At 30.4% G+C, this 13,169-nt stretch overlaps 1 protein-coding gene across 1 annotated transcript; it reads right to left on the bottom strand.

The window, feature by feature from the left end:
• Positions 1-6,946: 6,946 nt before the first annotated feature.
• LOC108761375 (uncharacterized) lies at positions 6,947-12,916 on the bottom strand. Its single transcript, XM_018507869.1, has 4 exons — positions 12,715-12,916; positions 10,716-10,874; positions 9,631-9,881; positions 6,947-8,215 (listed from the first exon to the last, which is right to left on the bottom strand). The coding sequence occupies exons 1-4, from the start codon at positions 12,752-12,754 to the stop codon at positions 7,373-7,375; spliced, it is 1,293 nt and encodes a 430-aa protein (XP_018363371.1). The 5' UTR covers positions 12,755-12,916; the 3' UTR covers positions 6,947-7,372.
• Between the last annotated feature and the right edge of the window lie 253 nt (positions 12,917-13,169).

Below are 13,169 nucleotides of genomic sequence, written 5' to 3'. Positions count from 1 at the left end.
GCACACTATTGCATGGAAAGACGATCTTTTCGATGATTATGATTAGTCAAACTTTAAATGTTTATATATAAAAAACTACATCACGGAAAACAAGAATTGCGATGTTGTTACTTAATTTTTGACGAAGTTTCACACTGCAATAATATTACTCTCGAATTTTAGGGCACTCTGTATATATTATGTATTTTTATATATAAATATATACATATAATATATATTTTAAATAATATTTTAAATAATAGATTACCTCATGGATATTTCGTTGTCGCCTGATGACTCTCCCAGGCCTCCTACTCTTCCTCTCTTATTCTTTCGTGTTATTTACACAATACTCATTCACGAAGACGCGGTTAATTATAATCGTGAGCGCACTAATCACAAAAAGACAATAATCGCGCGGCACTTTAAACGACACTTGCGACGTTAATTGCACAATTATTTCTTAATTATAAGACGTGCATTTCCCCCCCCCCAAGATTAAAGATATAATCCAGATAGTTCAAATACTTCGGAGTTGCCAATCTCGTATAAAAATATAAGCTGAAGATTTTAAGTTAATACCCCGTGCGGTATGGTATAATTAATAAAATCAATTCGGTCATCAATTAAAGTATGACGAAAAAACCGCGAAAATATATAATATAATCGAAATTTAATATTATATTAAATGCATCTTGAACGCATAAATCCCGAAACGCATAAATTTACGCGAAATATCATTAATGAGTAATCGATATACGTCAAGGCTTTCCGAACGCATGAATCAAAAGCTTTACATAAATCAAGCTGACAATACATCATTCTGCACTCTCCATTCGAAAATAGCTCGAAAATTACGTTCAAATAGGTAAAAAGCTCAAAGAGCAATATGAGATATTTACATCTGAGCATTGTAGGAAAATAATTATTGCCTAAAAGTATCTATTGCTACAATAATTATACAATATAATATAAAAAATTGATATACAAAAAATATTATATATTATTTTAATACAATAGATACTTAGTAACCAATATTGATTATTTAATTTGCGTATAGCTTCCATATCCATATTCTTCGGACCAGAATGGATCAACCTTTTATTGCTTTTGACTATGTTTAAAGTGGCATCTACAAAGAGATTTTAAGGCGTAAAACTTGAGTTTTAAGCACTAAGCCACAAGAAATTGATCGATCATAGTCGAATATTCTCCTCATATCATCCTTCGATTGGTCAATTTCTTATGGCTAAGAGTTTAAAGCTTAAGTTTTACGTCTTAAAATCTCATTGTCGCTTAATATGATCATATTTCGATCAATCAGAAAGAGAAAAACTCCTTTCTAATACTGGCTCATTATTATGATCGGCTAACAACATTATTATATGTTCGATTCGTATATACGAGTATCGATTATAGATAAACGCAAAAAATGCATGGTAACGAGAGGTTACCTAAAGGGGTATTAATTCATTAAAAATTGCATAAGGCTAATCAAAAATATTATTTGCAGATTCCATTCGTATGAGAATATTCATAAACATTTTTCATAATCCACATTATTTCGATTCAGAATTTTAAGAAAATTTTTAGAAAAGAGTTTACTTATTGTATCACATGTATATATTAATCTTGTTTTCATTAAAAAAAATTACGAAATAAAATTTATAATATAAACAAATATCTCAACGCAAAAATCAATCATAAAAATCCAATATAATATATCGATGTTGTGACACGATAGGGTTTTAAAAACGTGTCAAGCAATATTTATATTATTTTAAGATAAAAGCTCTATGAGATAAAATACGTTTATAGAATAACTTATTACCTTAATTTGACATATACATATATCGAGATGAATTCGCTATATCCATTATAGGTGTAATTGTCACAGAGATCTGTTATCTCAAAAAATATTTTCACTCACCGACCGATGCGCAACAGTGGGAGTTATCTGGAACGTTGACTACGGTGATTCTGTAACACACAAATTTAACATATTAAAGTAGCGCTCTTTATAACCAATGTTTTAAAACTGATTATTTTGCGAGTTTAATGCATTAAAACACAATAATCCGCAAATTACGCAGTTTCTTTAAAGAAAATATCCATGGAAATGGTATTATTATGTGTATTGAATTTTGCAATATCTAAAAATTATAAAAATAATTATACAATTTTTTGGAAAAGAATTTTCACAAGAATAAAATTTATAAACTTTTACTAATTTTTTTCTCTAATTATTATTTTTCGATCATTGAAATAAAACGATTCGTATTAATAGAAAAAAATAATTTTGCACAAATAAGAAATAATATTCACCGCAAAGTTGCTCCACCGGTGCCTGATTCCTCTCCTAGACCTTCTTCTGTCGGATTGTCCAGGCTTTTGTAGGACTTCTTTGATATGATAAACTCTGGGTTATTTTCTGAAACATTTGAATAAACGATTTGATTAAAACAGATAACAAATATTTTCTAATCTAATGTTATATAATACATATATTTGTATTTATACATATATACATATGGAATAAAAGAGTCATATACTATATATAATTTTATATATACATATACTATACGATATATACATAGGATGTACAGAACTTAAATGACCAAATTTCGGGAGTGTGTAAAGAATCGATAAACTAAAAAAAAGTCCTTCAGAGATATGCTAGCTTTTGTGAAATAAATTATAAAATGCTCACCTCGCAATTATTCCGTCTCCTTTCGATATCTCCTTGATGCCATGATCTTGTCCTTCTTCCTCCCTCGTTTCACAGCGATCGTTTCTTCAATGCCACTGACAAATCCGTTTGCGAAAACATGTTAGTTACAATTAAACGCACTAATCACTCGAATACAACGATCGCACGGCACTTTGTCGATATATACCGATGTTTATCGTGATCGCGCACTTAGGCCCAGTTCCACAACTAACGGTTAACTCATGGTTCAACTTATTCATTGTCTCTTTCCAATTTTAGAATTGGAAATAGATGAGGAACAAGTTGAACTTCGGTTAAGAGTTAAGCACGAATTGTGAAATTGGGCTTTAATCACGTAACGACAGCGTGAAAAAATAAGATCGCGCGAAACTACCGGCACGTTCGAAACTCACGACGACGCGAATAAAACATCAACGCATCTAAGATGGCGGAGGGTTGGAGGGAAACGTACAACAAGTGATAAGCGCGCGTGCACATGCAGCCAACTTCACGCGCTAAGAGTGACGCAGCGGTACTGCACCCAGCTACACCTGTTGCTCGTAACTTCGCGTTCATGCATTTCTCAAATTTTGGACAATAAATAATATACGCTTGTCTCTCGAATGACCACTATTATCTTACGTTATGTCATAAGTTAAATATGCGAGTCACAATTATAGACAAATATGTAATTATAATATAGACTGAAAATATAAACGACCTTTACAGAAATCGACCTAAGAAGAACAAAAAGTCAAAATAATATATGTCATTTTAACCGATTATTGACCGAATTTATGTTACTTTTTTCTTCATGATTCAATCAATATGACATTTTAATTTTTTAGTTTTCCTTAGGTAATTTAATATTGATAAATTTAATATTAAAAATTATTTATTTTTGGACATTTTAGAAGCACTATTGTTTAGTGCTTTTAATACTCAAAATAAGTAATTAAATACTACCTTCCAATAATAAATGTCTGTAAAAGAATTCCAAGGAACACACAAAAGTTAAAAAATAAAAATAACTTTATTTGGCTGCATAAAAGTCAAAATAATGATTTTTTTGTTACAAAATTTGACTGTTCGTTGAAAGTCAAAATACGTAATATTCGAAAACCAAGCAATGAGCCCCGAATTTATATGATAAAATATTACAGTGAGAAATAATCCAATTAGATTCATATGAATTTTGCTTATCGATTAAACGGATCGTGAAACTGCTCGCCCCGAAATCAGTAGAACACGCCACAACGTCAGCCTTGTATCATGAAGTACATTCAAATTAATGTTTAACAAATAAACTATTGATCAAAACTAAAATCTGCAATTGAAATTTAATATTACGTGCAGCAGAAACCGAAATATGATAACTCTTGCAATTTGCAAAAACACAATTAATATAAAATTAAATTAATAAATAACAAATCAGTGTATTATGCCTTGAACTATTTCGTTCTCTTTTACAATTTGTGTACTTATATTTTATGCTGCCAATTTAATGTTAATTTTTTCCAAAATTTTTCATATTTACTTTTATATCGCTTTAAATATTAATCATCTAAATTCTTTTGAAACTCTCAGCAGGAATTCTCTGAAGTTCTTTGTGAAACAGTTTGAATTTTTACTTAATTACAAATTACGTATAACTTAACATAAAAATTTTTCCGATTGAAAATCGCGAATAGACCGCAAGCTAATTATCGACATTATTTTTTTTTCTATACGTAAGCCATTACGTTTCATCGAAGATAATTCTTACGAGAGATTGGACGTATCGATAAATAACGATTAATTAAATGATGTCGACTATTGATTATTAGTTTGTTATAACAAAGTTCATTAAGTTTTCTACAATCCCAGTGACCGAAAAAGTAGTTAATGAAGTTATCAATTACGTTGAAAAATCCAATAATTGAAATGAATAATTGAACGAAATACATAGCGGTGTATTTCGCAAGGCATTCGGAGGTGGTATCCGATGCGCTTGACAGATAGCCGAAGCTTGTGTTGGCTTACACCAACACGATCCGATAGGGTGAAATGAAAACACATAAATCGTGAAATTCGCACTACCAAACACAGCGAGCAAATCGATGATCAGCAATATATTGCGATACATAATTTCTACGGCCGTGCAACACGAGTCGTATATAATTATTATCGCCCCACGCGCGATAATGAATATTCGGGATCGGCAAACGTGGCGAGAAATAAACTTGCAGGCGAGAATTGAGAACGAAGATAATGATCGTCCAACGTCGATGTTCGTTACTTTCTAAAAATGTTCCTCACTCCTCTCGCGGTGTGGGACGACGTAACGTTACGTCGTCAGAGGCTTAATCCGCCAGCGAGATCGTGGATTCTTATCAATGTCTTTCTACCGCGGCGGCCCAGGACACCGACGTTGTCGAACAAACAATAGGCAAGGCAGGAGAGCCACGTAACGTCGAGAGGCGCGAGAGAACGCGTCCTTCCGGCATTTTAATATTCCTCTCAGTGTTACACGCGTGTTTCCGCGTGCTTGTGCGCGGAACAATGCAACACATTGCCGACGTACGGTGGGATTAGATGAGAGGTGTGTGGTAATTAAGCGACACGCGCTCCCACGCCCTGGGACATTGGCTCGCTGCACAAGCTGCGAAACTGACACCTTAACTTATCGTACGCATCCGTCCTAGTCGAACGACATAACTCTGCATCGTTCCGTGATTAATTCCACTTATTATCCACGAAATCGTAGATGCGGCGCGACGTCGAATGATTTAACCTTCGATGTTACCGCGGCTTTCTCCATTGATCTTTCACCTTTCTGTTATGTGCAACATGTAGCTGCACACGAAATTTCATGGAAATTTTATATATATATATATATATTTCTATACTTTCCTCCGTTCTACTTTTCAATTGATTCTAAAAGCATCGATTAAACTTTGGATATATCTATTAATCATGCAGAATGCGCGTGATTAAAGCTGATATCAATATTGATTGAGATAAATATTTCTATAATATATACTAATGCAATTTACGTATAAATAAAAACCATTTTGATAAAGATACCAGATATCGCTTGGCCACGATGCTATTTTTATGACCTTTCAAGTGGATTGAGTTAGTAATACTGAAATGAGTATTATTAACTTACGCTTCATTCGCGTAATATAAAATAATGAGGCTAATAAACATCAGGGGTTACTTCACTCTGAAATGTCCGTAATGCGGTCTCGTCGGTAACAATAATCACAGTAGAATATCGCTTTGAAATAATGGAATAATACCGCAGCGATGAAACAGACGGGCGTCGCGGATAGATTTCGGCACGAGTTCGACGAAATTGTGTTGTGAGAAAAACGCCGTTTGCACAAATCACCGTTTAGAACATCGTTACTCAACGGCTTTGTTAGGAAACAATTTACGCAACTTAGAGTCAATGTAAATTATACCACTTACCTTCATGTCCTACCAACGCATTAAAATTCTATGATTTCTAAAATAATCTTCATTTGTTGTATAATATACAAAGTATCCCAAACTTTTTGACACGCCGCTTGTGAACAGATAGATTGGACTAAACTGAGTCGAAAAGTCTTCTGTCATTTTGCAATTTTCGCAATAATTAACGAGATATTAATTTCTAAAAATAAGCGGATAAAATCAAAACGTATAAGATTTAATTTTAAAAAATTACTATGATAGTAAAAGACTTTTCGACTCAGTTTAGTCCGCTCTATCTACCAACAAACGGTGTGTCAAAAAGTTTGGGACAGAAAATTTACTTACTCAATCATATTCGTATAAAAGATTTGGTATCAACAACTAGCGTCAAAGTAATTTTTTCAACCCAAATGGTATGCATCATTCGTGTAAAAAATTTGACATCAATAATTGGCGCCAAGTTAATCCCACATCGAATTAAATAAAGAATATAATCTGATTAGTACAAGCTTTAATTTTTATATGATGTAACCTAATTATATATCTTTGTATTCCTATTGAATGTAAGATCTTCCTATTCCAATCAATATTTAAATAGAAAATTTTTTTATATATAAAAACACTTGACGCTGATCGAATGAGAAAAATAAAGAAAAGTTTAAAAATTTTAACTACATAATTGATGAAAGTAATTAATAAGAAATAGTAATAAAAATCATTTTTAACAACAATTTCAATATAATAATGAATTTAATCTAAATGTTACACTGAAAATAAATAAAGTTTACTATTTAATTTTTGTTTATAACACAGGCCTTATAAATCTAAATTTATTATCTTAGACTTAAATCTAATCGCTTTCACATAATACAATTTTCATAATACAATGCAAACAATCGAAACTTTAATTCTAATTCCGCACGATTGTATGTCTCGCTTGCATACCGCGCTAGATATTTTATTCTCGTAATGTTTCTTATTTTTCTTATTCGGTTTAAAAAAAATGTTACATTCATGTTTTTACTACTATGTAATTATATTTCGATATCTAGCAGCGCCAAGCGTTTAGCTGCATTTTTCAATAGTTTTTATTGGATACAATATAAATACACGACATACAATATATGTACATGAATTATTTATATGAAACGGGCTTAAATTACAATTGCTTTTTTTATATCTCTTAAACACAAGTTTACAAAGTTGTTCATTAGGTGATAATAATGAATATTTATACACGTTCTAAGCAATCTTAATACTATCCTCTATAACAGGAATTGGTTCGATATCATCATTAATAATACCCAAATTAAATCTCCTGTGATAATGAAACGCAATACGTTGGATGCGATCCACCTTCTTCTGATTCATCTCTGAATTGATATCGCCTTGATACATAGGATTCATCGGGCCGAAATCAATCGCTTCAAATTGCTGAACGTCCTTTTCCTCCGCCAAAATCGGATTTGCTAAAAAGCATCCAACGAGCAGTCCGTAAAGCGCGTAAGTTCGCAACTCCGTCTGCAGCCACTCGATTCCGAGCTCCGCTAGAATCTTCTCATCTACATGCAATCGACAGAGTTCATTGATAAACTCATTATGATAGATTTTGATAAGACTCTCGAAACTCTTCTCAATTAGCGACGATTGCACGCTGCTATATATGAAGTAAAGAATGTCCGTGGATAACGAGGTATACCTGATTATCTGATAATCTACCATTTTTAGATCGATTATTTTGCCGTCATTGTCATGCAGGAAAAGCAAATTATTGATCCAAGGATCACCGTGGCAGATCGTATCGTATTTTTGCTTCGGCGACATAAACTGTTGACGTAACACGTCATAAGTTTTATTGAGGCAGACAAAATAATCTCTAACAATCTGCAATTCTTGCGTTCGTGGCTCTATCATACCTAAATATTGTATTATCGATTTCACACACATTTCGGTACACCTCCTCATTAACGATGTATCGGAATTGTCCTTGTATATTATTTCTTCCAGATGCATATTCAACTTGTCAAACTGCCGCGGATTATTGATTTTTATAGATAGACCCGACGCGTGTAACTTGGCAAGTCTCTGTGAGAATATAAAAAATATGTGCTATCAATTTAGATAAAATATTTGGGTGAAATTTAGACAAGCAAGAACATGTATTTGGACAAATATAAAAATATTTCTAAAAACTGATATAAAGCAAAAGAATTACATATTACATGTTGACAAATTTTTCGATAAATAAAGACAATTTTTGATAAAAATTTAAAATTAAATATCTTTCAGCAACAGTCTTATAAACAAACAATAAAAATATAGATAATATTAATAAAATATCATTTCGCTATTAATTTCTAAACTTTAAGATTTATCTCTGATAAGACTTATCTTCCCAACATGCAATAAAAATTAAGATATGAGAAAAGAAATTGCTATCTGATCAAATTTTTCTTAAAAAGATTTAATTTAGTTTAATAAAAAAATTCGAGATGTATCAGTATCAGTTATTTGTAATTGCGTGGATATAAAGGAGATAGGCAGCTTTTGAAATTCTTGTTGATATTATTTTCATGCATAAAAGTCTGACAAATGTGTATATATCATGTATAAATATCGTGTCATTAATCAAGTTAAACTGTGATATCAATCAATATCTGAAATTAATTTCTGGCTGGATTTACAGATATTACTAATCATATTGGTTAATAGTTATTAACGACTATCGCGATAAGATAAATGACGCTAAGATCTGATTATCATATGCTGCTGCTACTATTATTATTACTACTCTATCAATATGTCTAGCGCCACTTTTACTTGTCCCACGTCATCTGCAACAAAACTTTATAACCTTTAAAGTTTACTGTTTAAACAGTCAGTTAGAGTAATATCTTTATTTATTTCATTTTCTTTTGAGGAAAAATTACTCATTATCTCTCCTGATAATAAATTATCTAAGTATTGATTATCTAAGTATACTTTAGAAATGTGATTACATTCTAAAGAAAAAAAATCAAATAATTTGATGTTATACAGGGTGTCTTAAATTTTTTGATACGCCGCTTATGGGCAAGTAAAGTAGACTAAACTGAGTCGAAAAGTCTTTTACCATTTTGCAATTTTCGCATTTTTTTTTTAGTTACTTAATAAGCAGAATAATTTTAAATTAGATATCTTTAAGAATCCTTAAAAAACAAATCTTTAAGATATATTTTTCGTAAAAAACTCTAAAAAATATCTTAAAGTTGTTTATACGTCGATTTTACCAGCTTATTCGGCAATCTTTAAAAATTAATATCTCATTGACTATTGCAAAAATTGTAAAATGGTAGACTTTTCAACTCACGATCAGTTTAGTCCAGTCAGTTTAGTTTCTCACAAGCGGTGTGTCAAAAAGTTTAGAACATCTTATATAATTATGTTTCTAATCTATTGCATTTTATCTATACTGAGACAAGATAAGTAGTACATATTCCGGAATCCAATTGTTAACGTACCTTTAAGGCAAAGATAGAATGATCTAAACCCAGAAAGTTGCGCCTTTCGCAGGTGGCATATCCTTTTTCTGCCAAATCTTCCATTATTATAATATCCTGATCAGCATATATACATGGAGGACCAAAAGGTCCAAGCATGGGCAATATTTTTTTATACGCATCTGCCTCAATACGAAATAAATCGGAAAGGTCCAGTAATGTGGCGAGTTTCTTATCTCCAATAATCTTTGTCATAAAAGTCTTGGCATATGCTACACACATGGAAAGAGAAGAAACGTATCTATCTATGCATGCTGTATTTGTACTTTTTTTATTTGTTAAATGGTACAACGTAGCAAACTACTTTATAATTTCACAGTGTTGCTCCAGTCTGTCTACAAAATTTTATAGAAAAATCTTTTTTTTAACTTTTTCAAATTCTCTATTTTCTGCTTGAGTATCTAATTAAGTAGATACTCAAAAATCTTAGGTCCACTAAAGCAAAGTATGAATTAAATCAGTTGACAGTAATAGGATCAAAGATCAATTTTAATAAAGTTCTTTCAATAATTACAGTTTTCTCACTGCACTACTTACAAATATTTATATCCGTTACAAAGGTTTATTTTATGTACTAGATAAATATTTTTAACTCAAACAATATATTATAATAGAATTTCACAAAATTATTAATTTTGTAAAATTCTAATAACTCTAATAATTATTAATAAGTACAATAAACCTCCTCACTGTCAGATTCAGTTTATAATGATACAATTAAGATGAATTAATAAAATGCATTTTTCTATAGTATTTTTTAAATACAAACTAAGTCATTAAAATTTGTCTGTGAAATAACTTTTTAATAAAAAAAAGAAAAAAATAAAAGATGTGCTCTTCTCTCCAAATATTACACGTTACTCTAAATTAGTGGTAAACAAATAAACAGCATTGTTTTACTCCTCCTTTCTTCTTTATCAGGACACTATTGTGAAATGTTATGTAACGGAAAATTACTTCATTCTGTTGTAAAACATTATTGAATCTACCGATAATTTTCATTTCTTCTTGGTAATAACGTAAAATTAAAAATAAAAGCAACTAACGACTTCCGTCTCCGCGAGTACCAACGAGTTTCGTTCTGATCAACATCGACGTATAATTGTCGCCGGGTTTTGACCCTGGCCTGTCCACGGCCTGCAGAATCACCAACTTGTCATCGTTTTCATACTTTCTCAGATAAGCTTGATACTGTTTTGCCGTGTCTGAAAATTAAGTATGTCAAAATAATATTATCTGTGAAAAAATGTACAAACATTTCTAAAATTTCTATGTTCAAAGATTATATCAAAGACTATATATATCTAATAGAGATAAAATACAATGTTAAAGTGATTTTCACTAAACTGACACATGTATAAGTGTTTGTTCAATAACACTTAATTAATCTCACAGATATTACTTCATGATTACGATGCACAAATTAAATTGACCCTATTTCTTTGTAAAGTAATAAAATAAATCATAAATTGACTATAACATGTATTCTATCTATTAATAGTGAGACGTCGAAATTGATCCTAGAAATTATATAAGATTTGTGTCATTTAATTTTAATGCTTTTATAAATTACAATTACATTATTAAATTTCACTATATATTACAATTTTTTAATTAATTCCATATAAATAATATTTTTTTCAACAATAGCTTAATTAAGCTTTTAACTGCCAAAATATTTAATATAATTGATCACACACTCAAGGATTCTCGATGCAGTGTTTGCGAGAAGCAGATGCAAATATAGATTTTCGCTGTAGATGTGGAATAATTTTAAACCTAATGATTATCAGATCTCAAAGATCACGAGCTAAGCTATATATAAATTACACTTTCTAAATAATATATATAAAGTGATTAGCTAGTTTATCATAGTAAATCATAAATAATTTAAAACAAGTCCGTCATAATCTGAAAAAAGCTGTGACATAATTTGCGTAAGGAAATCAATTTCATTGAAAATTTTATTACAGACTTTTTGTTTAGCACTAAATTTATATTTAGCACTAAAATTCGCCTCATTATCTTAACTTTTTTTAAACATCAAATTTACATTGTATTAAACTGATTTATGATATACTAAAATACATTTTGTAACATCAATTAATTTTCTACGCGAGAAAAAATAAACATTGAACTTTGAACAGAAATATTAATTTCGATTACGTTTATATCAAAGAGATAATTTTGACAAGATCATGATATTAGACTTAAGTAAGATTACACGATAATTCTTTTTGATATTTTAAAACTTTAAAAATCCCTAAGTATACTTGATTTGATATATTTATTTTATCGTTTAATCAATAAAATGCCCTTGTTGACGTAACATAGTAACAGTAATCACCTGATATATTCAAATATCGCTGAGCTATAAAGATTTTTGCAAACGTCGTTGGAGTAAAGTTTTTATCACTGCTTTTAGCTTTTTAATGAAAAAGTTAAATTTTATTGTTAATAATTAATATTCAATGCAAAAATGATCTATTCATAAGGCTGAGGAAAAGTTACACAATTTATAACATTATCAATATTTTTAATTAGAAGATTAATATGTTATTTTACTAAAACTTATACAATTTATAAATTCAATAATGTTAATATAATTATTTTATTAAATTTATTAAATTTAATGGAATAATTTTTAATTATTATATAACGATTGAAATAACTTTTATGATTTTATAACAAATTCTTATCGTGAATTATTATAAATCATTGTTGTCACTTTCATCTTATTATAACTATATTTATTCCATCGCCGAAATCAAACATAATTAAAAGATAATAATTTAATCATTATTAAATAAAATTAAATAGTAAACAATAAAATTATAAAATGAATCTAATTTTGTATTGTATTTTAATCAAAAGTAAATCAATTTCAAAAAGAAATGGACAATATACGATAACGGATATTATTTCTTTGAGATTAAAGTACACGGTGGAAGAATAAGTTACACTAATTAAAAAATAATTTTTCTCAACGGTAAAACTGCAAAAGACTTTAATGCTATGGGGATCTTATTCGAAAATTTTACATACCTTCAGGAGACCGGACAACGGTGAACGTCCCATTCTCCATTATCACTTGAAGTGTACCACTTCACTGATCATAATAGTAAAGACCCTTCGTTATTATATACGGCTCACCAACTTGTGCTCGCACGACATCGGTCATCACAGAGGAACGAATTGCCCCGAAGTATGAGACGCCTCGTATCGTGTTCCGGAACGTTATGAACATTACGTAACATCGCACACGTTGCTTACGCACGATTGTGCAACTTACTCCAGTACAGATGAACTTGGTTTATTGCATTATATGTTCAATAAAGCGTCCTTGTCTTTTCGGAGTATGTCTTTGTTTTCGCTAAACGACATTATCTCTAACATTACTTGATAGCAGGATAAAACACGATTAAAGATTTACAAGAAAAAAAAGATGTCATGCACATGTCTGCCAAAGTAAGCCGAGCTTATATCCGAAGTATCATCGC

This window comes from Trachymyrmex cornetzi, unplaced genomic scaffold (assembly GCF_001594075.2).
Source record: "Trachymyrmex cornetzi isolate Tcor2-1 unplaced genomic scaffold, Tcor1.1 scaffold248, whole genome shotgun sequence".
In the NCBI taxonomy this organism is placed as follows: domain Eukaryota; kingdom Metazoa; phylum Arthropoda; class Insecta; order Hymenoptera; family Formicidae; genus Trachymyrmex; species Trachymyrmex cornetzi.
The sequence above is the reverse complement of the archived record's forward strand: the minus strand, read 5'-3'. Positions and strand labels throughout refer to the sequence as shown.

Coding starts and splice junctions, on each gene's coding strand:
- LOC108761375 (XM_018507869.1), bottom strand. CDS start 12,754: ATGGAGAATGGGACGTTCACCGTTGTCCGGTCTCCTGAAG. Junction 10,875..12,714: donor CGTTGTCCGGTCTCCTGAAG/GTATGTAAAATT, acceptor CTTAATTTTCAG/ACACGGCAAAACAGTATCAA. Junction 9,882..10,715: donor TACTCGCGGAGACGGAAGTC/GTTAGTTGCTTT, acceptor CCATGTGTGTAG/CATATGCCAAGACTTTTATG.